This window comes from Saccostrea cucullata, unplaced genomic scaffold, assembly GCF_032062105.1.
Source record: "Saccostrea cucullata isolate Sc308-1 unplaced genomic scaffold, CSIRO_AGI_Scuc_v1 ctg4442, whole genome shotgun sequence".
NCBI lineage: Eukaryota > Metazoa > Mollusca > Bivalvia > Ostreida > Ostreidae > Saccostrea > Saccostrea cuccullata.
This window is the reverse complement of record NW_026931383.1, coordinates 1-27,950: the sequence shown is the minus strand read 5'-3', so window position 1 is coordinate 27,950 and position 27,950 is coordinate 1. Positions and strand designations below refer to the sequence as shown.

Sequence of the window (27,950 nt, the reverse complement as noted above, 5' to 3'; positions counted from 1 at the left end):
GAGAGAGAGAGAGAGAGAGAGAGAGAGAGAAGTTGGGGTAAGGGAGAGAAAGAGAGGATTAATCTTCAAGATTTTTTGTGGTTATAACAATATATCTCCCCCCCCCCCCCCCCAGAGTATTGAGCCAGACTTTGGAATGAATTAATTATTTATTAAGATATTTGTGGCTTAGTCCAATGTTGTTAACTGTGAAGTCTTCAATGCATGTCAAATGTCAAGAACATCGAAAAGTAGCAATTATAATTAGGAATGTCAACTAATAATCGAGTACATGACTGTTATCGTTCGATCAAACCACCCATCGACTAAAATGTTTTTAATTAGTTATTCGTTAAAAATTTGGTAGTTATCTTTAATTCAAACAGTTAAAAAATGAATCACCACAGCTCATTTATTAACAGATCAGTGTCCTCATTAGTAAAATCATACCCAGGGTAACTGTAATATTTAACCTGTCTTGTTTTATTGTATTTATATTTAAGGAATGAAGCTCATTTCAACTTTTGTTATACTATATTAAGAGAGACAAAGCGGTTTATGAAAAAGTGTAAACTGCCCCAAGTTATGTTATATCGTATAACATAAGTTGAAATAAGCTTCATTCCTTATAATTTAATTTCAATGTAGACAATGAGAATTTTTTTTTTCCATTTTGTCCTTCGGAAAAAGGCATCAAATATCGCATATTTTAAAAACTAACGTCAAGCGGAGTAATACGTATTTGACGTAACTCATTGTGACATAGGCAAGTTATGTTATACAAAATGGATTAAACCGTTTGACCAATCAAATGACGTGTTACAACTGAAATTAAATTATTGAAAGTTTAAAACTAAAGTTCATTTTATCTACAACTACCTATACAGTGTAGTTTTATGCATTTTGAGATGTAGCGGGAAAATTCTTGGCACATTGTAAAACGTGCATTATCCTCGTCTGTTAAGGGCAAAATCTCGTAATATTCTGTAGCCTGCTAGGTCTTTAAATAAATGGAACATTTAACCATATTTTTGAAAATGTTTATCTATGTTTATTTTAAAATTAATACATGCAACAAATCTTGTTTAAAAAGAGAAAGTAAAATTGTTTATACATAACTGTGTCTTTGCCCAACACGTGTCCTAATTTTCTCGACACTTTAGTCATGCCAGAGTTTGTCAATCAGGATTGGATAAAATATTTACCCCATTGTTTATAAAAATGTTAAGTTTATGTTTATTGTGCATTTTTGTTAAACGTTAAGACGCTATTTTTAATATACTATTATATTAATGTTAAATATTTTTAAAAAAATTATTTTAACTCCGCAGAAACGCACGGCGACTTCAAACTTTCATAACAATTAACCGAACGCCTCCTGGCGGCCGGTAATAACGTTGACATTTTGAAAACTTTGGTTTACTATAGTGATCACTTTGACACTTTCATTCACTTTGAAAAACTATATTGAAAACTTTAACATTTTGAAAAACGTAGGCGAAAACTTTGACACTGAGAAAAACTTTATCGAAAACTTAGACAATAACGTGGAATATTTCTATTCAGTTAATATATTTTTGTATATGTATATCTCTGGCTTTTTAGTCAGTTCGCGGGCTGACTAATTATGATACGAAGAACTTTAAATGCGCTTGCGCGTTTTGGAATTCTGGGAGTAGTTCTGCAGTAAATCACTCTTCCTAAATTCATTTCAGAAAAATCAGTAAAGATTAATCCAAGAAATCACTATTTAACACCACAGTAATCTGTAAATTTAAATTCAACTAAGACAGGAAGGCCATATGCTTATATATTTATAGAAACTTCGTACAACTGTACTTCACAGTTCCAAATAATTTTAAAAAAATGGTTTGCAGAAAGGATGAGGTGACTTGCGGCCCCCGGTAAATTGACAAAAAATTAAATGTCTAAATTTTACTCAAATTTTGTATTTAACTGATCACTGATATGTGTACCTTTATAGAATACTATTTATAACAAAAATAGAAACGTGATTCGAAAGATATAGATCTTTTATTGGGGTAGGGGTATCATGTTTACATACAATTCCCATTGCATTTTAACCCCGCCCCACTCTTTGAAGCCCTTAAAATATACGAGCGCAAGTAGGTACAATTTTCTTCTTTGGCTGGTCACTGTATTTCATTGAAATCTACCTATATGTGAAAGGAGAAAATTGTACCTAACTGCGCCCACATACTATTTAAAAAAAAAAATTGTAAAATCTAGCTGGTCTTTCCCATTATGAACAGATCGACAGAACTAGATTTTCTGACGTAAGAATGAATTCATATGTTAATCGAGGCACTGGCGATACTTTTTAACTGACCAATCAGCTAATTGAAATTCGTTACGAGTGAGTACCACAAAAATACTATGGAAACATACTTGGAATTTTACTCCTTTCCGATAATATTTTAATGCATTTGAGTCACAGATTAGACACAGATCTACATATGAACAATTCCAGAGACCACAGTAAAATTTATATACATTTACAAACAATTGATAAATATACATAAGTTTAAAGTTTTTTAGCGTATTTGGTGGGCAATTCGCTAGGTCTACACGTACTCCCGTGTATCAGTGAATACAAGTTTCATGTGCATTTCTTGTCCTAAAAACCGTAAATGTTGAAAGTCCATGCGTATCATAATGTATAAACAGCCTTGGCTGACCTTTATAAAAGTTTGAAATGTAGAAAAGGATTAACAGCTAAATTGACCTCAACCACTTGTCTGTGATAAAATGTAAACGTAGTAAACCAGCATGTTTTTTTATTCTGTCACCGGATTGGACAATGGTTATGTGTGAAATAATAACAATAGCCATATAAGGTCTTCTCGAACACGCATATCCCTCTATTGTACTAAGACCCGCCCATTCTCTTGCCATAAAAGAACATATTCTCACAAACCTGACCGAACTTAGCTGTGGTGGGGTCTAAAAAATCAAAGATAATGCAGTATTCCTTATAATTAAAATTTATCTGAACTATTAAAAATATTCAAAAGGCGTCGTATTTATTCACTAATGTTTGAAAACTACCAATATTGTTGTAGATAAAATATAATTCGACGTGGAAAAAGGGGCTCCAGATAGCAGTTATGTCACATCATCCTTTGACTGGTTCTCAACGGATCATGAAAATGTGTTCTTCGCAGCGAAGCATTAATTCATTTCACGAAGTGTTCTACACGTCAGTTGAAGGTCTTTTGTAAAGTAGTATATTGATGGTATTTTACTCATGTATTTAAATCTACAGCATAAACATTGATTAATTACAGATTTTAAAATTATTCAGTTTTTACTGGTTTTACTTTCGTTTTCATTAACTCATTTCAATCCCGAAGCAATTAAGCAAACTGATTTGTTAAGGAGTACAATGGATACTTCAGGAAGAGACACAACTGGCTGAGCTCGCTCCTTTGTTGTCCCCTGCTGACAGTGGAGGATATTAATATCGGCCCGTCTGTCCTTCCGTCCGTCTGTTGCTTGTTCTGTCTCTCTCTGCAACACTTTCATTTCCCTGCCTTTGAGCTTTGGCAGGGAAAATTTTACGCAACTCAATACGGCCTATGGAAGACTCGTCTTGATTTTACGGTCAAAAGGTCAATGGTCAAGGTAATCAATTCAAACTTTTGTCTGATTTAAAACTTTGTTTCCCGCAATATTTCGATAAACTTTAGGGGTTTTGAAATGAAATTTTATACAACAACTACCTATGGCGAAAGGATTGATTGATTGATTGTATATTGTTGAACGTCCCTCTCGAGAATTTTTCACTCATATGGAGACGTCACCGTATGCCTGTGAAGGGCTTCAAATTTTGACCTTTACTCGGCACTCAGGGCCATTGAGCAATGAGGGATCTTTATCGTGCCAACGCCTGCCGCTGACACGGGGCCTCGGTTATTAAGGTCTCATCTGAAGGACCCGCAACTTTCACTTCAAAGTGCCGAGCGCATGGCGAAAGAACAGTTTGCTACCAATTTTAACGACTATGTCAGTCGCAGCCGAGATGCGAACTCACGACCTCCCGATCATGGAGCGAGCGCCCTACCGACTGAGCGGTTATGGCGAAAGGAAGAATATTACTATTACACCACATTTTGTAAATAATTATCATATTCTCTGTTTACTAATCTTGTAGATGTAATATGTATAGAAGGGCCCTGATTTTGAAAATAAATATATTCTCTATTCTCACATATTTGTAAATACATGTACATTGGAGACTGTTATGAGGGTTATAAGTAATATTAATACCAGTCACTTTAAGATTGTATTGTTTATTTACCAAAGCATCATAATTAAAATTTATCGCCAGCTCTCTTTGTTTTTATAAGAGGTACCATTCATGGGTCATTGAGAAGACCCTTTTAAATTGTTTCAGGTAAGAAATCAATAGTTCAGTGGTACATGCACAGATGTGCAGTAAATATTCCATTAGAAAACAAATACATTGGATGCATAATATATATTTACTACTCCCGTAACGTAAATGTTAACGATTTAAAATTTCGTTTTAATGGTAAAAGCGTAGATTCAACTCTCGTTCAATTAAAGCCTTTGACTGTTCGACAAAGCTGTTGAATTTGACATCTCTTATATCAATTCATATCAAAATATATATTTAATATTTAAATATGAATAGATGTATTGTACAACTTTAGTTATCAATTAAAATTTTCATTTATAATGTTTTTTTTTTTGTTACAAAGGCTTTTCTTTTACAGGATTTTGAAAGGTTGAATGTAAATTACTAATATAAAGTTCTTACTGCAGGGACGTGGCAAAGAGCCAAAGCGTATTTGATAGTCACTTTCGCCTACTGTAGTAGTGATTTTTTATATTATTTAACCAAAATTTTGTCATCCAACATTAGTTTATAAATGCCTTAAAACAATAACACAAAAATAATATTCAAATATTAGTAGCTCCCTCATATGATAGATATAAAAATCGTTCAGTTTATATGGAGAATATAGTTAATACTGAAGTATCCCCCTAAGCAATGAAATATTGAAGCAAAAGACCACCCTTAACCAGAAAGAAAAACTTCTGAAGAATTTTATTTGGATATGACTGAACTTCATTACATTTAGATATTTTTGGTTAAAGGTGGTCTTCATATTGAAAATGTTGAAAATGTGTATTATTTTTTCTTCTCAAAATTATTTTTAAGATTCAACAATCTGTCTTAAATTTGTCCACCGGATTGTAATGACTGCGTGGCGTAGTGGTATGATTGCTGGATTGCAGACATAATGATATTGAGTTCGAGTCTCACAGAATGTGATTCTGAGCTATATTTTTAATTTTTTTCTTCTCTGTGAATTTTCCTGTTTTCTTTTCCTTTTTTTTTTTTAATAATATATGTATAATTAATGTAAGAGATATATACACAACACCTTGATAGTGTCTGCGGAAAAAAAACAGTCCTTAACCATTTTAATGACCCAAATCATCGCTCCTAGTTTGTGTGTGTTTTTTTTAAATTTTCTAAAAATCTTGTTTAGAATATAAGAACTGAACAAGTCAATTGATTGTCATGTAACAAACTGCTACTACGAAAATATAACACTGGTCCACAAATGATGACACACATGTTGCATGATCTTGAATTGAAAAGGTACATGTATCTATAAATAGAAACAGGTGATTTCCTTTTAAATACTTGAGTCGGCCATGTCGTCGGTAAGGCAGCTATGGCTCTTTTACATAAAATGTGAAATAAAAAATCTTAACGGACCATGAAAATGTGGAGGAACTCATTAAATATCAAAATCCTGGAATTTGTGCAGTGCTTAATCTTACAGCAATGAAAAGGGGTACTAGAATCTAAAAAAAAAAACACTATAGTAAAATACCGTATATCTGTTTTTTTTTCGCGATGATCTATTTTCCGCTTTTTCTGCAACCATTTTCAATTCGCAAAATATAAATCAAGCAGAAATTATATCAACTATAATGTGGCATAAAAACATAACCATTTTAAGAAAAAAAATCTTCAATCTTAAAAAGTAACTTACGCAAAAATAAAAATTGTACTAATCTACCACTTTTTCTCAAAATTTCCAACACGTTAAAAAAAAACAACCCGGTTATACGGTACTAAACTCCGCAAAAAGGGGAGGGGTGCAGAATGTCTTCCCCTTCTACCCTCGTGTTATTTGGGTCTGCTTTCCTTATTTGAAGAGCAAGAGCCATCTAATGCATAAAATGGCCCTGTACTATATCAATTAATTAACTATCACCCTCTTTCCATTTTCATATATCAAAATAAAGTAGACACTTGGTGCTTTCATGTTCTAAAATGAAATTTCGTTTTGAGAATCTAAATATTTAAAAACAGGCTTTGAGAAATTGCAATGTTCTTGAAATTTGCAGAAAATATGCTTATTTGACTACCTTCAGCAAAGAATTAAAATATGAGCACAGCCCACGATCCAAAAAATAAAACATGTATTTTGATCTTCAGAAATAAGCCTTTCATTATATATTGGCATATTTTGGATCAGAGGTTGTGCTCTATATGAAATATTGAAAAAATGCTTCAACTTTAGGTCATTGTCAAAGGAATTTACAGGATATGAGGAAAATGACGCATTTTATGACGTCATAATGCATTGACTAGATGTGAAATTACGTCACAATTAATAGATACGTGGTCACCAACAGTCCAAGTGATAAATACTGCATTTGAAACCTAAACTAACAGTTTTGAATTTTCAGAAATTCTCAGGGCCAAATAAGGCCCAAGTGGCTCTACCTCTTTAATTATTAGGACCTTTGTTGATCCAGACAAATGCTTTTCTATAGATTTCTAAAAAAGTTAACCAAAGTTTTTTTTTTTACATAATCGTATAGAATGTGACACAGTCTCGTATCTTTGTACCAAAGAAAACTTTATTTAAATCATTTGAATCAAAATCAGTCTAAGATTATAATATCAATCCTTGCATTTTATTTTTTATTTGTGTTAAGTACCCTTAACTTGGCCTCAAGGTAACCAGGGTTAACCAGGGTAAATGACGTCATAAGTAATAGACTCAATGAAACATAACATGACGTACAAATCAAAAATGTAGTATTATAAGAACTTTAACACCAAATTTTGATTGGATTAACAAGCCAGGTATCTAATCTACCTTATAACCTGAGATTGCATAAAACAAGTTGATTCGGATTACCAAACACATACTTCTGTCTTAAAATGTACAAAATACAGGAAAATCTAAGATGGGAGTAATTAGTCCAATTACTGTAAAAACAAATTATTTTAACTATCTAAACGTCTATTGTTATTTGCAAGTGGTAATAGGTGGAATTGAAATTTAAAAAGTGGAAATAGGCAGAAGACACCGTTACATAGACCACCACCACCCTCATCAAGTAACCTTAGGGTAAACAAAAAGAAGTCTTTAAACCAACATTTCATTATTTCAATTATTTTCAGTATATTGATAATTGTGTAATCACTTCAGACCAACTTACTTCTTCTTTTGCAGGATATTTATTTTTATGCCCTCGGAATCGAAGATTCACGGGTATACTTGCATATATTGGTTTTTGCCCTATCCATCTGTCTGTCTTTCTATTTGTTTGCAAAAACATTAACCTAACCCATCACTTTCAATTAAACTGACTTATGTTCAATTTTCGAGGCATGAAGCATATGCTTAGTCAGTAATGAATCTATTTTGAATACAGGAACATTTTGTACATGTACAGTGTAACAACTTTAAATGTGATCCTTCTATGAATTTCTCTTAAACATAAATTACAAATTTCGGGATATTAACTTATTTTGTTCGGCACAAGGTCAAACGTGAGTGGGGTATTATCAGAGTTTAAAATCTGTAGTAAATGTGAAGTTTCTGAGACGTTTACACGGATCCCTGATTAATTTTTTTGAGTATATACAAATTAAAGGAATCAGGCAAGTACTTTAGACGTTAACTACCCCAACCACTTACATTCCCTTTTTTGTTTCTTTTTCTCATTTTTTTTTTTTGGTTTGCTTTCTGTGAGAATAGCAGTTATTATGTTGCCCCGAACGAAGTCGGGGACGACATATTGCGATTGTACGCATGTTTTTTGTCCAGGCGTTTTCTCGGAGATGGCTGGGACAATCTTCCTGAAACTTTCCTCAAAGAACCATCACTGGTTTACGTTGTGCCATGCGGTCATTCAGTTTCAAAAGCGACGAATTTTGTCCGCGAGTGTTTTCTCTGGTCCCTTGAACATTCGTCATGAAACTTTTTTATTCTAGTGATTAGTAATTGTAGTTGTGCGATTCGCATTTAAAATTTTCAAATAATCGATTATTGCCATGGAAACCAGGGGAAGGATAAAATTCTTTAATTTCGATTTTCTCAATAACTACTCAAGCAATCGTTTTGAAACTTTCAATGTTAATTCCTTGCAATGTGTCAAAGTGATTTCTATTTTTAAAATAATTTTAATGAGTAGCTCACAGTTGCAATAGAAACAAAACAGAAAAAAAGTTAATATGTACACATGTGTTCTCCAAGGTCTAGGTCAAAGGGTAAAAGTTCTTCGTATCCAATAAAAGTTCTTTTCACAAGGATTACATATTTACCTTAGCCCTTACCGTTCAAAGTCTATGGCTAAGGTAAATTTTTTTCCATAAGTACGGTAATCCCCAAGGTCAAGGTCAAAAGGTCAAAGTTTTTGATATCCAATGAAAGGTCTTGCCATTATAAATACATATGTGAAATATGAAAGTCCAAGTATGTACCGTATTAAAGTTATGGCCAAAGTAAAAGTCTGGAATTTTTGTGAAAAAGTGGGTCAAACTCCAAGGTCAAGGTCAAAAAGTCAAATTTGGTGGCAAACAAAGAAAGGTCTTGTCACAAGGAATACACAAGTGAAATATGAAATTCATAGCTACACTAAATCAAAAGTAATGGGTAAGTTTAAGTTTTTGTGACGGACGGACAGACTTGCCGACTGACAGACGAATGAGATTTAATGTCCCCTCACTTTCGTGAAAATCAGAGATCATGACTTGAAGATATCCGTCAATACTTCCTATCGTCACAGAAAAGAGAATAAAAACTCCATTTTTAACATTTCTTTGTCTTTCTTTCTTCTTTTTATGTCCCCGTGGGGATCCGGGTTAGAATAGGTCCTAAGTACCCCCTTGCTTGTCGTAAAAAGGCGACTAAATGGGGCGGTCCTTCGGATGAGACCGTATAAAACCGAGGCCCCGTGACACAGCAGGTGTGGCACGTTAAAGATCCCTCCCTGCTCAAAGGCTGTAAGTGCCGAGCATAGGCCTAAATTTGCAGCCCTTCACCCGCAATGGTGACGTCTCCATATCAGTGAAATATTCAGGAGAGGGACGTTAAACAGTATACAATCAATCTTCTTTTTATGTGATATTCATGGTGTACATTAGGGCCCCTATTTGATGATTTTACGTATAAACAGTTTCTTGATTTGATTAAGAAGGAATTAAATATCTTTGAATATCTTAGGATTTTCGCAAACGTAGGTTCAACATTTCCTTAAACACTAAAAAATATTCATTTCATTTTCTCATAAATAGACTTCGCGGGGGGTAATACACATTGTACAAAGTGTGCAGGTAAAGACTTTTGGGGGATGTCGGAAGGACAGAAAAACTTCCCTGGTTCCATGGAGACGAGTTATTAGTAAATAAAAATGCTTGTTTATAATAAATATTATGTGTGCGCATTTCTTTCACCCCTCTTTTTATTTTGTCCACTGTAGAAGACGTCATGTTTACAGACCCCCCCCCCTTTCTCGTCTATTGTAATGAATGCAAATTTCCCTTTTATGTTTTGGATTCTAAATAAAATGACCTTGACCTTTATATGACAAGCCGCTCTTCTTGAAGTTTTCAAAATGATAAGGCTTAATTCTTTCTACAAAATAATGGTAATAATGGTAATTTATAAGTCTATCTGCAAGACCCCCCCCCTCCCTCTCCCTCCACGAAAGCGCACAATACACAGATATAACATTTACAACTTACTAGTAACGTTTTAAAAGTTTCATTCATAAAGTTCCCCTTATGTGATTTGATATTTTGCTATCATTCATTATTCTTCTGTCTTGTCTCTAGAATATATAATTATTTTATCTTTCAGAAATAACGAATGTCAGCTGCATTTATTAGCATTTTGCGTTTTCTTGTATATCTATTACTTGTATACTACTAATATCTAAGGTAATATAAAGAAAAATTAAAACTTCATTTCCGTCCATTTTATTCATTCATAAATCCTTGGATCCGTTCCTGCGGCTGCGCGAAGCCCTCATCACACTGTAAACAACACATTCATCAAGCCGAAAATGTTCTTGATTCCGCTAAACTAAGAAAGTTTACACATGGTTTATCATCTCATAACAAACATCAGCCCTGTCCAATGCAGAAATGCTCGAATTGAAGGGGAAAATTCAGGAATTATTTTGCGTCATCCATGTTTTGCAGTGAACCCACCCGGCATTTTGTTATTAAAGTCTTCCGTCTTCAGCGTAAGACCTTAATGTTATTCTTAGGTTCCTTTTCCACTATTTTTACGTCCCCCCGAACGAAATCGGGCTACATATTGCGATTGTACGTATGTTTTTGTTCTCCAGGCTGTTTCTCAAAGATGGCTGGGACAATATTTCTGAAACTTTCCTCAAAGGACCATCACTGGTTGTAGTTGTGTTATGTGGTCATTCAGTTTCAAAATGGCTACTGTTGCCATGGAAACCTGCAAAAAGCTACGAAATTTGTCCGCGAGTTATCTCTCTGGTCCCTTGAACATTCTTCATGAAATTTTATTGATGTAATGATAAATATCTGTAATTGTGCTCATTGCATTTAAAAATTGCAAGTTGTAAATAGTTTCCATGGACAGGGGAAAAGTGAAAATTCTTTAACTTTGATTTTTAAATCAAAGTTCTGAGAGTACTGATACGAGTAAATGGTTGCTCAAGCTTAGCTAATGGGTATTGTTTTAGTGGTGAAAAAAAAAGTCTTGAGCAGTTAGGGGCGACATACGCTATTGCTTGCAATAGCAGACTTTCTAGTTTTCTTTTTTTTTTCGTTCATCTTTTTTGAATTTGGAAGTAAAAAACAAAATTAACTACATGTAACATGTCCTTGTTCACATAGGAAATAAATATTCTATAAAAGAAGTTGGGAAAAGGAAATAAGATTATTCATATATGCATAAGCATGCAATGAAAAACACCTACATGCATTGCCTTTCGTTAATGAATGTTATAATGCTTAGCAAATGTTATAATGTTTAGCAAAAACGAAAAAAAGTTTTTTCTGTGAATTTCTATTAAACTAAGTACGTGCAGTCTGTCGTGTGCAGAGGGAATATTGATATAAGGAAAATAGTTTGTGTTACACGTATGTATACGTTTATTTTAAAACACAAGTAAGATCTTCTATCAGAAATGTTGCAATTCTCAAAAATTGGACTTTAAAGTATTTCGTTCCTCTGTATATTAGAAACATAATTTATTTACAGAATGGACCACATTCCCCGTCTATCAGAGGTCCTGTATGCTTGTCTCTGTCGTAAGATAGGGACACCGACAGAAGTAGCTATCAGAAGGGATATGATGGACATGTGGGAGATTATAATGAAACCTGTTAATAATCATAAAGGAGGCGTTGTGATGGATAGTGGGAGTTACAGAGAGGGATTTAGGATGGTATCATCGGACAGGGACACAATGATCTGGTTTTGTAAATTTAAATTAATAAGTGACATCTCACAGTCTCGGTTTTATAATACAACAGAACATTTTATTCTGCTAATGGAAGATTCTGATACACCGCCAGGATTTGTCAGATTACGCCTTTTGTCACCGCCGCTACACGAATTCAGGTCACCCTGTCTTGTTATCTGTAATGGCTGTGCTTATATATCTAGTCGTCTGTGGAGAGAAACATTTTTTCAGATGATGCATAAAGTAAATACAAGAACTGAAAATTTAAGAATCCACGGTCCTTGTAATAGTGGTTTCTTTGGACCTCTTGAATATGATGATGCTTTATGTTTAGCCTCATTTCCTTGGCCTAAACTATTAGGAAGTTGGGTTGACAGATGCCAGAGGCACACCTGGCCGCCGTCATCTGTGTTAGAAAAAATCTTAAAAAATGAATGTCATTGTGTGCCTATTGGTAGTAAAGTTGATATGACTTCTAACGAATTGGAATGGAGATTATCATTTTCTCAAGCCGAACAACAACTAGTATGTTCCATGAATCAAACACAATTTCTATGTTACGGACTTCTGAAAATATTTCTGAAGGAAGTTGTTAACTACAGAAAGGAACCATTGTTATGTTCATATTTCATGAAGACCACAGTGTTCTGGATGATGCAATCAGGACAAGTTAGATGGTGCCCAAACAACTTATTGCATTGTTTTTGGATTTGTTTAAAATATATTCTTCAGTGTGTTTACCGTGGAGCGTTTCCTAATTTTTTCATTCAACAGAATAACATGTTCAGAAACAAAGTCGTTGATGATGTACGTGAATCTCTTTTACAACAGCTTTACCAGTATTACAGAATGGGCGTGTCCTGTCTACTGCTGAGTCCGACTCTCAGATCATTCCTAGAACTAGCCCTCGGTAACCCGTTCTTTGTGTTATCTGCTGCTTGGGGAGAATTCATAAGAATCGCAGACATAGATGAATGTGGCATCCTTGAATTATCTAAATTAAATTATTTTGCTAAACACATATGGGAATCTTATCTTTATTTAAAAATAATTAACACACTATCTCGATTATCAATCTCACCACACCACTTGTTAACATTACAGAACTGTACAGCTAAGTCTCTTGCTCACTTAGCATTCATAATTGCAAACAATTCTTCCTGTTGCAGGCATAAAAATGTGTATAAGGTAGATAAAATAATTTGTGAAATGTTAAAAATGGCAACAAGTTTAGGTCCTGTGTCTTTTTCATTATATTTAGCAATGTATTACTATAGAACAGGAAGATATGATAAAACTCTAGAAATCACCTACATCACTAAACAAAGACTGTCCCGGGACTTTATTATGTATCATGGAACTGTTGATAGACAAAGGTACGAGGAAGTTGTAGGTAATCTGTCTTTATCTCGAAGAATGAAAATAGCCTGGGTGGAGAATGTGTATTGTTTTGTTCACATCCCCTATATTGAAGAATTATGTTTAGAGCAGAATGTAAGTGAACAACATGGAAGGGCCATCCTCCATTTATCACCTTTTCTTTTGGTAGAGATGTTGCTTGTGTTATCTCACTATAGACTTGGTAATAGATCTCAGTGTTTACAGTCACTGACAGACATAAAGACACTGTTGCTCTATAACTACGAGAGATATATTCCTTTCTTCACCAGAGACCTATCCTGGCAGATAATAGGAATTTGTCAGCATGTTGTGGGAGACTTACACGGGGCGTTAAGGTCTTTCGAAGAATCGCTCAGACAGATACCATACCAAAGAATAAAAGAAGCCACAGAATTTAGAATAAAATGTGTTAAACAACAATTACAGAGAAATGAACACATGTAAATGTAGGTTTCTAAGTGTTACTATCAGAATGCAGCAGATAGTTAGGGGAAAATATATATTAAAATGCTGATGAAATTTTAAGAATTATAAATACTTTATTCCTTCTATAAAACCTGTACCTGAAACCTTTAAATATAAAGTTGTCCATTCTGAAGGATTATGAAATTAATGTACCTTGTTTTGAGAACTATTTAAGGATCTCGGAATGAATATTGTTTTAAGGTCTTTTCGCCTTCACAATTTTAAAGGTTTATACAAAGATTGAATTAATTTTCTTTAAATAAAGTTTAAATCTACCGATTATTGCCAAAATTGTATAGGTCATAGGCCATATTATTTAAGATGGGAGCCGTAAATATACAGAAGCATATGTCAGCAAATAAAAAAAAATCATACGTTTTTTTTAAAAGAGTATCATAAATATTATGTAAAAACTGATTCAAATGCATAATTCTGATGCTGAAAGTTCCTGAATACTTGCTTCTTATAAGATACTTTTGAATTGCTTATACCAGGGAAACTATTTTACATTAGGAGTAGATTAAAGAAAATACTTTAATGAAGCTACCTGAGTAGGATTTATTGCCCTTGTGAACATTTTTTAAAGATTGAATTATTGATTAAAGAAAGAAAATGTGCATTTTAAAAATTCTTATACTTGATATTTATCATTACACCTCATTCTTCCAATATATATTGTTCTATTGGAAATGAAATTGATTTAATAACAGTTTTTGCAAAAAATATATGAAATCATAGGAGGGTGAAATTACTTTAAAATTAACTTTTTGTACTTTTTTTGGAGGTGGTCAATATAATCCAACTCATATAATATTGTTATCACTTGAGTAGTATATGTACTATAGTATAACGGATATGATCTGCATGTCACATCTAACATGGACGTGAACTGCATGTCACATATTGTGGCCTGTTTTGTTTCGATTTGCCATCTTTTTGCTAACTTTTTCATATGATGTTTTGATTGTTTTGTCTTACGGATACTTTTTTCTAGTCATTTTTTAGGGATCAGACATTATCATATTTTACGTAACTGATAATCAAAACTTGTGAATCTGATTTTCTTCTTGTTTGTTGAATTGTTCACATTTACACCGTCATTTTAATAAATGACATTATTCATCTTTATGAAAGTGTTATATGACTAATACAAAATTAACAAAAACAAGCTGCGGTGAGCTTGCCTATTAGCATAAGAATACATAAATAGCGTTATTATATGTGAAAATATTACAAGTGTCTCGTTAATTTTACCAATAAAATCATAAATGTGTTGCACATTTGTAAATTTTATTCTAAAATCTTTCATATGTCGTATATTTACCTGATGTCACAATACGCCCTAAAATTAAAGTGAAATAACATTGTTATATAATTAATAGTATGTTAATATTTTGAGAAGAATTGCAGATAAACTTCTTCGAAAGGCTAGATTTCAAAAGCATTGTTTATCTACATTCACCGGATCGATAAGTTCACTTGTGAAAACCACTTCCTTTATTCATTCTGTTAAAGATGAATAGACCCTTTTCCTATGACATATTTTGTCTAGGAGTTACATGTATTCCCCTTAGCCTCCATATTGTAGGGCAACATTCCCAGATCCCTTCATTATTCAACCAAGTTCATTTCGTTATACCGGTTACTGAAGATAATGCTATTATTCTTATGAATATACGTTTGTTAAAGCCTCTATTAATCTATGATTATAAGATTATGAATATTTTCCCCCATATATTTCTTGCATGCATGTTTAAAATTGGTTGCTCAAGAAGGTAAATTCACTACTTTGCCCTACAAGATGGCGACTAAGGGGAATAACTCCTAGGCAAAATATGCGACAGGAAAAGGGTCTATTAGTTACAATCTATTTTCAAGACCACCTGTATCAAAGATTTTTTTAGCAATTTGCTCCTCCAACCATGTACCAATGTATTGACGTACAGATCAATATACAATGTATAATGCAATATTTTATATACTTAAATATACTGAAATAATTAAATGTACAATTAAATAGATATGAAAGAATATTATTTTTGTTTTAATAAAGGATAAATATGCTACACTATAAGTCCTCTTAAGAGGGAAGATCGGTTATGGTAGCAAGGTGGTAAGCCTTCGCTTCGTGATCATGAGACATGGGTTTAATTCTCGTTCGTGGCGCCGCGTCAAACCTAAGACGTTAACATAGGTAGTAACTGTTCCTTCGCCAAGAGCTCGTCATTAGAAGTGAAAGTCACGGAACTTTCGGATATGACCTTAAAAAACGTAGGTTCCGTGTCACGGTAGGAGTTGGCAGGATAAGGAACCCTCACTGCTCACTGGCAATCGCATCATCTCGGGTCTTTCCGTCAGAGGTCGGAAAAACAACCTCGAATGTATTAACATCACCGGATGTTAAAAATTTATACATTTCCTGTTTAGTCAAATATAGAATAGACGGAGTTAGAAGTCCCTTCTATAGTATATTTTAGGTAATATCATTACATTGAATAAAGTTAAACTCAATATTCCACAGATAAAAGGTCTCCATGCATTTATTTCAAAGATCGTGAAAAGGGAGGGTTGTCATGGCGGCTACCATATACATTCGAGGTCGTTTTTCCGCTAGTCGGAAAGGCCCGAGAAGTTGCGATTGTGCTCACTGGCCCTGAGTGCCGAGTAAGGCATACGGTGACGTCTCTATAAAAGAGAAAAGTTCTCGAATGGGACATTAAATATACAATCAATCAACCAATAAAGGATTGACGAGTGCAACTACTATAGGCAAATTTAAACAATCCTGAAAGCGGGTTAAATATTTTACTGCAACAGACGCAACTGTTAATTCTTGTTAGCTGCTGACAATGATATTATGCGGATCATTTTCTTAGCCCCCACTGTTCAGAAACTAAAAGAGCTTATGCGATATTCAGTGTCTCTCCGTATGTCTACATGTATCTGTAAACATTTTGAAATTGTCCTCCTGCAGTTTTAGTCTGATTTCGAAATTACTTGATACACAGGATATGAGTAGAATGTACTAAGATAACAATTCTGTACACTAGTATCGATGTTTTATTTAAGTAAAGAAAAACATAATTGATTAAATGATTGTTCTAGAATTTTTCACTCATTTACAGAGGTCACCAGCCTTTTTCTCGCAGGATCATTGAACAGAAAGGGATCTTTAACAAACCAACTACTTCCGTCATACTATGCCTCTGATTGAAAGTCTCATTCGAAAGACCCCAGACTTCCACTTCAAAGTGCCGAGCACTTGGCTCTTATTTTTCATATTTTTATCGTTTTTATCAGTCGCTGCCTTGACTTGAACGCAATACATGTATATTCGATTGTACAGAATACTTCTCCTGAAACAATTTTATTTTAATTCTGGTTTTATCAATATAAGGGTTAAAATTACATAATTGTTCTTCATAATAACATATTTTAACGACAAAATGATTTTCTCAAAAATTGCAGCTCATATTGCTTTAACTACCATGACGGTTCTAAGAAAAGTAAGGACGACCCTGACTCTGTTGCGAAAATTATGGGTTACTATTTTTGTATTTTCGAGATTTTACAACAGAGAAGAAAAATCATGCATGATTGCTGTTATCAGCTAAGTTTGGCTTTTAAAACAAGAATGGTATAGGGAAGGAAACTTAAATTTACTTCAGTCTCTACACGATTACAATAAATTACTACAGTAACATCGGTGAAAACGTAAGTTTCCTGTTTTCTCATTACTGTAATTTTCCTGTTATCGCATTTTAGCTGAATCAATCTAAAGTCCTCAAAAACCAAATTTATTTTCTTTACATGCTTAGGTTAAAATTTCACCAATATACCGAAGATATAAGATCTGAGAATCTTATTATATATGTCTAAATTTAACCATATACAATGAAGCAAAACATGCTTGCATTTGCATTCCCTCATCTTTATTTAAAAAGAAGAAGTAAATGACTGAGCATGCTCAACAAATGGCTCATGGATAATCCTAGATGGTGCCAGAAAGTTTTTTTTCTGGCAGTATTGCCAGAATGTCACCAGAAGTTGTTGCGGCTAGCGGTGATATTTCACTAACCAAAAAGCTTGTTTCTGTTGACAAAAATGTGTTGCTGCAATGTTGCCGCAATATAGCAGCAATATTGCTGCAATGATTTTACTTTGGTATGGGAAGTCAGAGAATGTTTTTTTTTCATTTTATATGACTTTACATTATTTGCGCTAGTTGACCCCGCAGTCAATTATAGTGTCTACAGACTTTGCGGTAAAGGTTGTTAAATCTTAATTTTCAAGAATAGACTAATTCTAGGTTTGCGAATGAATTTTCAGCACTAGCGACAACTGCGATAAAATGTAAACAAGTAAAATATGTTCTCACAGAATGATTATTTCTGCAGACGCATGATTTATTTTGATTTATTCACAACTCCAGTGATACATGTACTACTGTAGAATAGAAATAATGAAATGAATCAGATCTGTCTAATAAACTTAATACATAAAGGCCGTGTCACACTGTCGCGATTTATACTACGATGGCCACGAATTAGAAAAAGTTGAAAATCGCCTTTCGTCGCCAGGTTAATCTTGCGATTTTAACCTAGCGTGTGGATTATTTTGCTGCTAGAACGGGGTGTCTACGATATCTGTGCAACAGAGTACAAGGTTCGTACGATTTAAGTACGAACTGAGGCGACAGCATTGCGAACTGGTTACGATATTTCTACGATTATGAAGGATTAAACGCGGTTACATACGGTATTCGTACGAAGGACTACCATATGTCATGTTATGTACACGATATTCCTACGACTAATGGCAATTTTTCAAATGTATACATGTAATTAAATTCTTATAGAGTAAAAGGAGAGTTGTCTGCAATTATTAAACATCATAGTTAAGTTACTTGATAAGGGTAAAAGCTACAGTTTGGAGCTTTTGAATACGTTCAATCTTTTCATGAATTTTAAAACGGTCTTTATAAGCTTCTCTGATACATGCATTTTCAGTTTATTTCACTTTTTTCTTCTATTTTAGGCGGTATTTTGATTGCAACTGTGTTAACATCAGACAACGTATGTCTAGATCGTATCAACTCTTGTTATATCGCACAGTGCTCGTACAGCACTTGCAACCATTCGTTCCTTTTCGTATACTTTCGCAGGAAAATCGTACTATACGTCCCAATCGATACGTAGAACAATCGCAGTAAATCGAATGACACTCGCAGTAACTCGAGGGACACATGCACGAACAAACTCGAAGGACACTCGAAGTAACTCGTAGGACTCTCATAGTGTCGCGTGTACTACGAAGTACCGCGAATGTCGCACGATCTTCGAAGATTTACTAGGAATAAGTGTATGAGTGCAGTGCGGGTGCCGTGCGATTGTCTACGAATAATAAAAAAAAATCTGTGTCCAAGATTGTTTTGAACATGATCAAAACAATCGCCTTGTATGGCGATTTGCTGCGATCCAACACAATTAAGGAAGATATCCTACAACTACCTCTACGAGAAATCTCGATTTGCTGCGATTTTTGAATCCGTGATGAATCGTAGCTGTAAATCGTGAGTGTGACAGGGGCTTAAGATATATAAGTAAAATTTATTAAGAATTTTTCACAGGAAGGAAGGTTATGACCAAAAAATCCTTAAATACTGTCAGGGTCTGCATGATAATTCAAATTATGAGTTCTAACCATGCATCATACATGCAGTGCAGAATGTTACTTAGCACCATGGCATGCCTGTTGTGGTTCTTAGGACTTTATTCATGCTCTCGCAGCTGACATTCATATTTTTTCAGTTTGGTGGAGACTGTTTTTGTTATTTTTTCATTTATATGTAGGTGTTGGCTGCCACTTTTGAATAAGTCTCAGTCAGTGATGCTTACATGATCATGATCTATTTAGTTTATCAATGTACTAAAATATTAATACATGTAAATTGCAAATTTAACTAATGAAGAAATTTGGCATATTAACATAATTAAAATATCAGAATAACTATAATTCAGCTAATTAATAAAGTGCACTTTTCTTCTCAAATCATTTCCTATAAATTTTATCAGCAGTTTTTAGCTCACCTGAGCCGAAGGCTCAAGTGAGCTTTTCAGATCAAAATTTGTCCGTTGTCTGTCGTCGTTGTCGTTGTCATTGTTCTCGTTGTAAACTTTTCCCATTTTCGTCTTCTTCTCAAGAACCACTGGGCCAATTTCAACCAAACTTGCCACAAAGTATCCTTGGGTGAAGGGGATTCCAGTTTGTTCAAATGAAGGGCAAAGCCCTTTTCCAAGGGGAGATAATGATGGATTAATGATAAATTAATGGAACCTTTTTTAAAAAAATCTAGATTCAATTTTGTATAATTTTTATAATATATGTAAACTTTTCAATACTGAACTAATTTTTGCTTTCACCTAACCAATGATCAGGTGAGCGAATGTGGCCCCTGGTCTCACAGAATCATGGAGGATGTCCTAAACTGGTCTCCGTGACGCATTTTGTCACATATAAAAGTGTTCAAACTCATAAAAATGTTTAATATTTATATTCTAAAATAAAATGTTTATTTCTTATGTACATTTGGTGAAACAAAAAGAGATAATCTTGCATAAAGCATGGAAATTCATTAAACACCTTTGGAATTCCTGAGTTAATCCATGAAAAGAGAATAACTATGCATGTTCAATTGAAATTTCATGGCTAATTTGTGTCTTAGGAGAAAGCGAGTTACATAAATCACAATAATAAATTACATCTGAATTGTTGTCTCTGTTTTCTTATCATCAATGCCAATTTTATGGAATAATCCAAATGGTATGAATCAAAGGAAGGGATCCGTTTCCTCCCTTTTGTTTTGGACATTCCTTCAGCTATTCTTGGATTTTTTTCTTAGTAATATTGTTCTATCCAAGCATGAATGTAAAGAATTAGACAAAAGGTTTATAATACCATTTATAGGCAGTGGAAGATAAAGTTGCATGGCTGTCATATCTGGATTTCCATCAATAACACAAAAAAGTGTTCTGATATTGACTGATATATAAATACATTATAGTTCTTGACATTTTAAATCAGTTGTTTCATACCTTTAAATGTTTTTCAAGCACACAAGCTATGTCATATGTGACATGGATTTTTGTGTGGACTGGATGTGTTTGGAGAATGTGCTGAAGCAGAAAGATAGGGTATCCGAGCCTGTCAAGAAAGGAAAATTATCTGCACAAATTTAGGCATTAAATTAAAGTAAATAGTACAGGAGAACCTGTTTATTCTGACAAACACATACACATTGGTTTGTTATATAAAAGTCAATCTCAACTATCAACAGTACATTTTTCATATGACAAATTGAAAATATTTTAGCACTTATTCTGTAAATTATTGTTTAAGCAAATTAATTTTCTGAAGTTAATCTAATAAACACAGTGTTCGCGTAATACTAAAGAATGTACAAACCTTTCTCCATGACGAAGGCTAAAGAATGCATGAGGAAATTCATGACGACATACAGAACCAAAAACAGCAATTAATTACTCGCGTATAATAAGGAATCTACAGTATCAAGGAAACAAATACACTATGTTACTTGAAATACACCTCATTTTTTCTTTAATGTAGATATTTATCATTATAGAAATAAGCATACTATATCGCTATTTACACATCTCATTTCTTCTTCAATGTAGAAATTTATCAATGAAATAAGCATACTAATTTATTATTTACATTTTCACTACTTCTTTAATGTAGAGATGCATTTAGGTACTTACTTCGATCCTCAGCTAGGAAAAATTAATATTCTTTAATTTATAATTCAATTCAAAAAGTCTCAAAATCAAGCTTGAAAATTAAATCTTTTCATTCAACAATTTTCATTTTATATCTCTTAATGTGCTCTAAGGTTTTTTGAAGTTCTCAGAAAGGTCTTATAAGTCGTTTTTTTTTTTACCTATAAAAGTATTTTAAAAATACATATTTAAAGAAATTGAGATTCATTTTAATCTATTCGTAGATATGCATGTTTTAACATGACGGGGGCATCAGTGTTTCACAAACACATCTTGTTTCCATATCAGTTGTTTCTCTCTTTAGATAAGTTTATTTATCAATGCATCTGACCAATTGTTTTTAAAAAATGTAGTCCAGATAACACAATTATGTATTTATCTTTCTTACAGTTATATAAATGATAATCCTTTTCACTGTGATTGCGAGCTGAAAGGCTTTGTCAGATTTCTGAAATCAAAAAGGAATATTTTATCCGGGGACGACCCAGAATGTGCTTCTCCTGGCGACTTGAAAGGAACTCTGCTCACCAATCTATCAGTATCAAGCTTGACGTGTCTTCCGAAGGACATTATAACCACACATCAAAAAAATGATGCTGAGATGGGAACATCGTCCTTGACTAGATCTCTGACTACGTCTTCTCCGAATGATGCTGTTGTATTAACCACCTCAGAAAAAAAAATATTGTAGGTTTATTCTACAGTTTTACAGAATAATTGCATAAACAAATGAATAATAATAACGAAAATTGAACGAAAGGTATTTGAGTTAATCATAATGAATATTAATTACTTCAGTAATATCTTTCTCTAGCATTTATAGTTCATAATTTATGAAAAAATTATGGAGCATAATTATTTAACATGTATCTGACGATTAAATAAATATTTCTTCATCTATAAATGCACATTGACCCATATTAAATATGCATTTCAAAAAAGGTTGATTACTAGTCTACATGTAAGTACACATTAACTGTACATATCAGTACCAAATCTCATCTTAATATATCCATTAACCATTTAAACTTTTATCAACTCAGCATAAAGACACGCTGTATACATTATAAAAGGCAATGAAAATGACAAAAGCTAATGAAAACGTTTTAACATATCTTTATTCTGATTTAACTTGCAAGATTTACCTTATTATTACTGCCCCTATAAAAAAATGAACAGAAGAATGAAGATAAAATTGTATGTGATCGTCAACAATATCGACTTTCATAGTTTTAAAATAGTAAGTATTGTTATAAAAACTTCGATGATTTGTAGTATAGAATTCGACACTGGAAATGAACATCCACTCTCTGTCGTTTGTTTTACCTCAGTCGACTTATTTATTGAACACGTAATAATTACGACCATAAAACCACGCCAGAAGATCACAAAAATTGTAGGTTCCGAGTTCTTTTGCTTTCATATAATAAGTCCACCCAATGGTAAGTATTAAATCTGTGTTTTTGTATTGAAATAATTCTGCTTCTTGTAGACTTACCAAGAATCATTTTTGTTCATTTGCTTATGAATCAAGCTAATTATTTATTTATGTCGTAGACAAGACTAAACAGACGTCATTCAAGAAGTTTTTATTGATAATAGTTTATATTTCTTTCACATCTATTTTTCTAAAGATTCCCAACTTTGACACCAAACAGTATGAGAGACGATTGATACATCTCTTCCTGTAGTATTTCAAGAAACTGGGTCCTTGTTAAATGTATCATCACCACTTTTCCATAGACATGGTAAACGGTTACCCTATCCTCAAAATTTCCGACCCCATGACTTATGTTAAACTTTTGAATTGCGATCTGCGTTCTAGAATGCAGTTTACTGTGTTCTTTATTAAGATTTAGATTATGTGAATACAACAATATTACGCACAAGGTATGTTTTAGTGGTTCGTGTTTCTTTGCTCCTATTTTGTATTACATGTATTTAATGGACTTCTGATCTTGAATACTGTTCGTTATCTCCATATGTGTCTTGGAATTAATATATTACAACGGGCATTGTCAATTATGATTCCCTGCCTTCTCTTACATGTTTCATGACTTCAAGAACTTTTATTTCTCCCTATAACCTTATAGATGTCCTTTACTCCTTCATAAACATCAATTTATCACCTTCTTATCCATCACAACCAAAATCATTTATTAGTTTGTGGAACGTGGCTTAGGAGATTTGTTCGTGCAAAAGGATAACTTTTTGGAAACAGATGGTATAGTCCCCGTAGGGAATATTGTTTGCTTTTTCTTTAAATATTGCTCATATTCTCTCTTTTTTCTCTTTCACCGATTACTTTGACATAACAACGTTATATTCTTCTGACTCTTTGATTATCATGGATATTTATAGAAATTTCAAAGCTTTAACAGTTGTCCTGTTTATACAGTTCGCCAGAATATTTGGAAAAGAAACCGCTTTCGGTGAGTATTTGTGGGATTTTAATCGAGTCAAATGGAATTCTAAGCTATGCATTGCTTCCGATTTAACATTCCAAATAAACCTAGAACTATACTCTTCAAAACAATTTTGCACTACCATTGCATTTTTGGCGTTAGATTTTGATGTACCGGTGACAATTTTAACTGTATTCATTTGGTAAAATTTGATTAGACCCTAATCTCGAAATGCCCTTCTAAAAATCAATAGATGCAGTCAAATGTAAGTCTATATAATATTAGTTCTATAGTTAAAAAAAAATTGAAAGCCCTTCTTTTTAAAGAACTCCCTCTTACAAAATCATAATTTTGTTGCTTATTAAATAAAAAAAAAATGGTTCAAAAAGGAGATGTATGTTTCCGATATTATATAAAACTTTCCTGAAGATAATAAAATGATATAAAGAATTGTGATAGGAAATAAAATTCAATTATTGATATAAGATTAATATATTTTCTCGAAAATTCAGCTAAACGATCATTCCTTTTAAAAAACATCGTAACTTCATTTAGAAAAATATTTTCGATCAAGGCCGACCCTTTCGCTTTGGGCCCAGGTACTGTTCACATTTGTGTGATTTCGATGTATTGGGATTGAAAGCCTAGAGTTTCAAATGCTTTGTTCGTAAAAACAGGAAGCAGGATATGTGAGCACCTTTGAAAAATCTTGACGTTAAAAAGGATTTTCCCCTCCTCGTATATATTCATGTAAAAGAGTGGAATATAGATATTCTAACGATACACGAATAATATAGCGTTTAAAACAACTTACACCCTGGAAAACAATGACGATTTAGTGCAATTTTTGCTAATTATCACAAACTTGTATCAATTGGGAAAAAAGAAGATAAGCGTCATGTCTTAATTACAAAATACGTTTCAAAAACACACATATAAAAATAAATATATGACTTTATGATACATACAGTGTAGATATTTGACGCCTTATATTTCATAGATCTATACGTCCAGAAGTTATGTCAGCAGAATTCCTCCCTCGTGCTTCCCCATCCCAGGGAATGTCAGCTATATTACGACTGTTCCACCAAATACAACACCCTCCCTCCTAATTTTGTGCAGCACATGAGAGAGTGTCCCTTTCCGGATCTTTTTTCATTACAGACTTTGAGGTGTGAGGACTACAGACATGTGACATGTGCAGAGAGAACGGAATATAAAACTGCATGTAAGTATAATGATGTACATTATCTAAAAGTTTAATAGTAATCAAAACAGCAATTTTGATTACTGAGTATTTGACAAAGTCTTGCGTGAGACATGTGCTTACATATTTAATTATATTAAGTAAAAGAGCAGACGGAAATCAGAGGCCGAAAACTGAATGTGAATACAAAAAGAAATACATGTAATATTTAATAGCCTTACATGGGACACAATCATTGTCATATTCTTTAAAGTAAAGTCGCGGTATATAATACCTAAGCGATTGTTTTACATGAGAAACAATGTATTTTGAGAGTAAAATATGAAATCTGGTAGATACATTATATTTTTTGTAGCAGTAGACGCAGTGTACATGATTCCTTTTCTCAAGTTCTACAGAGTTATCAACGATTTGTTTTTCAATTTATTCCATGTAGGTAAATATCGTGCAAATCAACTCAACGTCTATCACGTGATGTGTGTAGTACAGGATGTTGAAGCACAGGAAACAATTTCTCCAGGAATTCTGGGAAAATCTCTGGACTCCCCACAGGGGAACAAGGATATGAAGGACAACGCGTTTATAAATCCTAACTCGCTAGTTAACTCTCGGCTATCATTAGATGCACTTAAGAAAGATTTATGCAGCAATTGAGTGTCTTGATTTTATTATGATTTTTAAATCGATTTTATTTCATGTACGTCATGATAAATCACGCATCCTTAAATCGATGACTTGAATGAAACCAGGGCTTAATTATAGCTTTTTGAAGTAGAGATTTTTAGGTACTTTTATGTTTGATCATTTAAATCCCACTTAAAGATGTATGTATGTGTATACCTGCATTTGATTTAGTGAATCATGATATTCTTCTAGAGAAATTAACCCATTACAAATTTGACCAAACAGCTATAAAGTGGTTTAAATCATATCTTTACGATAGGACCCAGTGTGTTAAATTTGGATCATGTGTCTCCAATATTCTACCCGTCACAGCAGGAGTGCCACAAGGGTCAATTTTGGGCCCACTTTTATTTTTATTGTACATAAATGACCTTCCATTACATGTAAACAATTCAAATATTGATATGTTTGCTGATGATGTAACTCTGTATTCTAATAATAATAATGCAAGATGTTTAGAAAATACACTAAATTCAGATCTTTGTGAGATTGAGAAATGGTGTGCTCAAAATCAAATGGTTTTAAATGTAGATAAAACAAAATGTATGTTAATGGGAACACAGCAAAGAAAATCAAAATTAGATAATCCAAATTTACAACTTTATGCCTCAGACAAAACAATTGAAATGGTTGAAACTTAAAAAATTCTTGGTGTACATATTGATGATAAGATACAATATGCAAATCATATTGATTCGGTTTGTAAAACGATAAATTATAAGTTATTTACTCTTCGAAAGATTAAGAAATTTCTCCCTCTACATACCAGAAAACTATATTACAATGCTTATATTTTACCATCTATTAACTATTGTTTGACTATCTGGGGTAATGCCCCCAAGCAGGACATGGACAGACTATTTAAATTACAGAAAAGGGCAGCAAGGATTATTCTTGACGCAAGTTCAGATTCTTCTTCTAAACCACTGTTTGAGAAACTTGGATGGTTAACAGTTTACGAGCTAGTTGATCTATACAAATACATATTATTATACAAAATTTTCAGTGGAATGACTCCCGAATATCTTTGTAATTTATTTGATTTTCATTCTTCTACTTCTTATAATCTTCGATCTGAAAGTAATTATGATCTAAGATTGCCGAAATTTCGTACAAACTTATTCAAGACATCTTTTCAGTATTCAGGTGTACATCTATGGAATAAACTTCCCCAACACATTAGACTCTCTCAATCTCTACGAACATTTAAGCGTTATATAGAAAATTACATCATCAGCTGTCGCACAATTATCTAAGGACAATAAGGTTTCGATATTATATATTGTATTATGATTGTTAATTAACTATACATGGACACTATATTCATAATCTTATGATTGTAATTCCTTAAACATATTACTATTATATATGATGAATTGTATTCTGTATATTTTTTGTATTTGATATATATAGAAGGCCCTGGGGAAGAATAGTGCATGCACTAACCAGGTTACCTTCTTTAAATAAAGTATTTATTATTATTTATTATTATTATAACTACATTAATTTCAGAAATATGCGTTTAATGTACGTCTTGTATTTTGTTATTAGAAGTGTGCCAGAATTTTAATTGATACAAGAAAATTAAAGCATCTCAAAATCGTCAAATGTATATGTGTTGTTTTTTTTTTCGATTCAGCATTAAGCCTTTTGAACAAATAGATAATTGCAGAAGGTTATAATTAAGATGAATCTTCTATAGGTGAAATCATTCTACTCAAACTTTGGTTGTATTTTTCCATTCAAGAAAACCATTTATCTAGAGAAGATATACATAACTCAAGACGTGTTTTTCAATCTTTTAATAATAGAAAACGATAAAAATAATGATACACTTTACATAAAATATTTATACATATTTAAGGTCAACATATATATTTTTCTTCATAATGACCACAAAATGACGATTCAAGGTCAACGAACAAATAAGTACTTAAGGATATTTCACAATGGGCGCGTTTAATTAAATGCCAAAATCGTCATCAGAGGATTAGAACGTACAAGTATCTACGTGTTAAAATCCTGATAGGAGAATCAATTAACTTACTATACAGTATAGAAACAAGTCCTTGGTGTTATTAAATCATTCCACTTGAGATTAGCATTTACTTTCAACTCCATTGTCGCAAACAAAAAGGATTTATTAAATTCTGTATTCTGACAGGTGGAAAACCCAAATATTGTTTTCTGACATGTTAAATAAGTAATGTCACAAAATATATTTTCAATTCTTATACAGCACAAGTATAAGGAAAAAAT

General features: G+C 33.0%; 1 protein-coding gene across 3 annotated transcripts in view; it reads left to right on the top strand.

Moving 5' to 3' along the window:
• The window catches only part of LOC134232467 (uncharacterized), a 42,321-nt gene extending 16,481 nt beyond the window's left edge, over positions 1 to 25,840 (top strand). Inside the window, exons 1-4 of one of the 3 annotated variants that reach the window (XM_062714429.1) lie at positions 23,099 to 23,143; positions 23,794 to 23,827; positions 24,801 to 25,028; positions 25,444 to 25,840. In XM_062714429.1, coding sequence (XP_062570413.1) covers positions 23,114 to 23,143; positions 23,794 to 23,827; positions 24,801 to 25,028; positions 25,444 to 25,661 — 510 coding nt within the window. In that variant the 5' untranslated portion in view covers positions 23,099 to 23,113 and the 3' untranslated portion in view covers positions 25,662 to 25,840. Of the gene's footprint in view, positions 1 to 23,098; positions 23,144 to 23,341; positions 23,828 to 24,800; positions 25,029 to 25,443 lie in introns of those variants that run through there. The other 2 variants (XM_062714430.1, XM_062714428.1) reach the window with 2 other exon arrangements.
• The last annotated feature ends 2,110 nt before the right edge of the window (positions 25,841 to 27,950 follow it).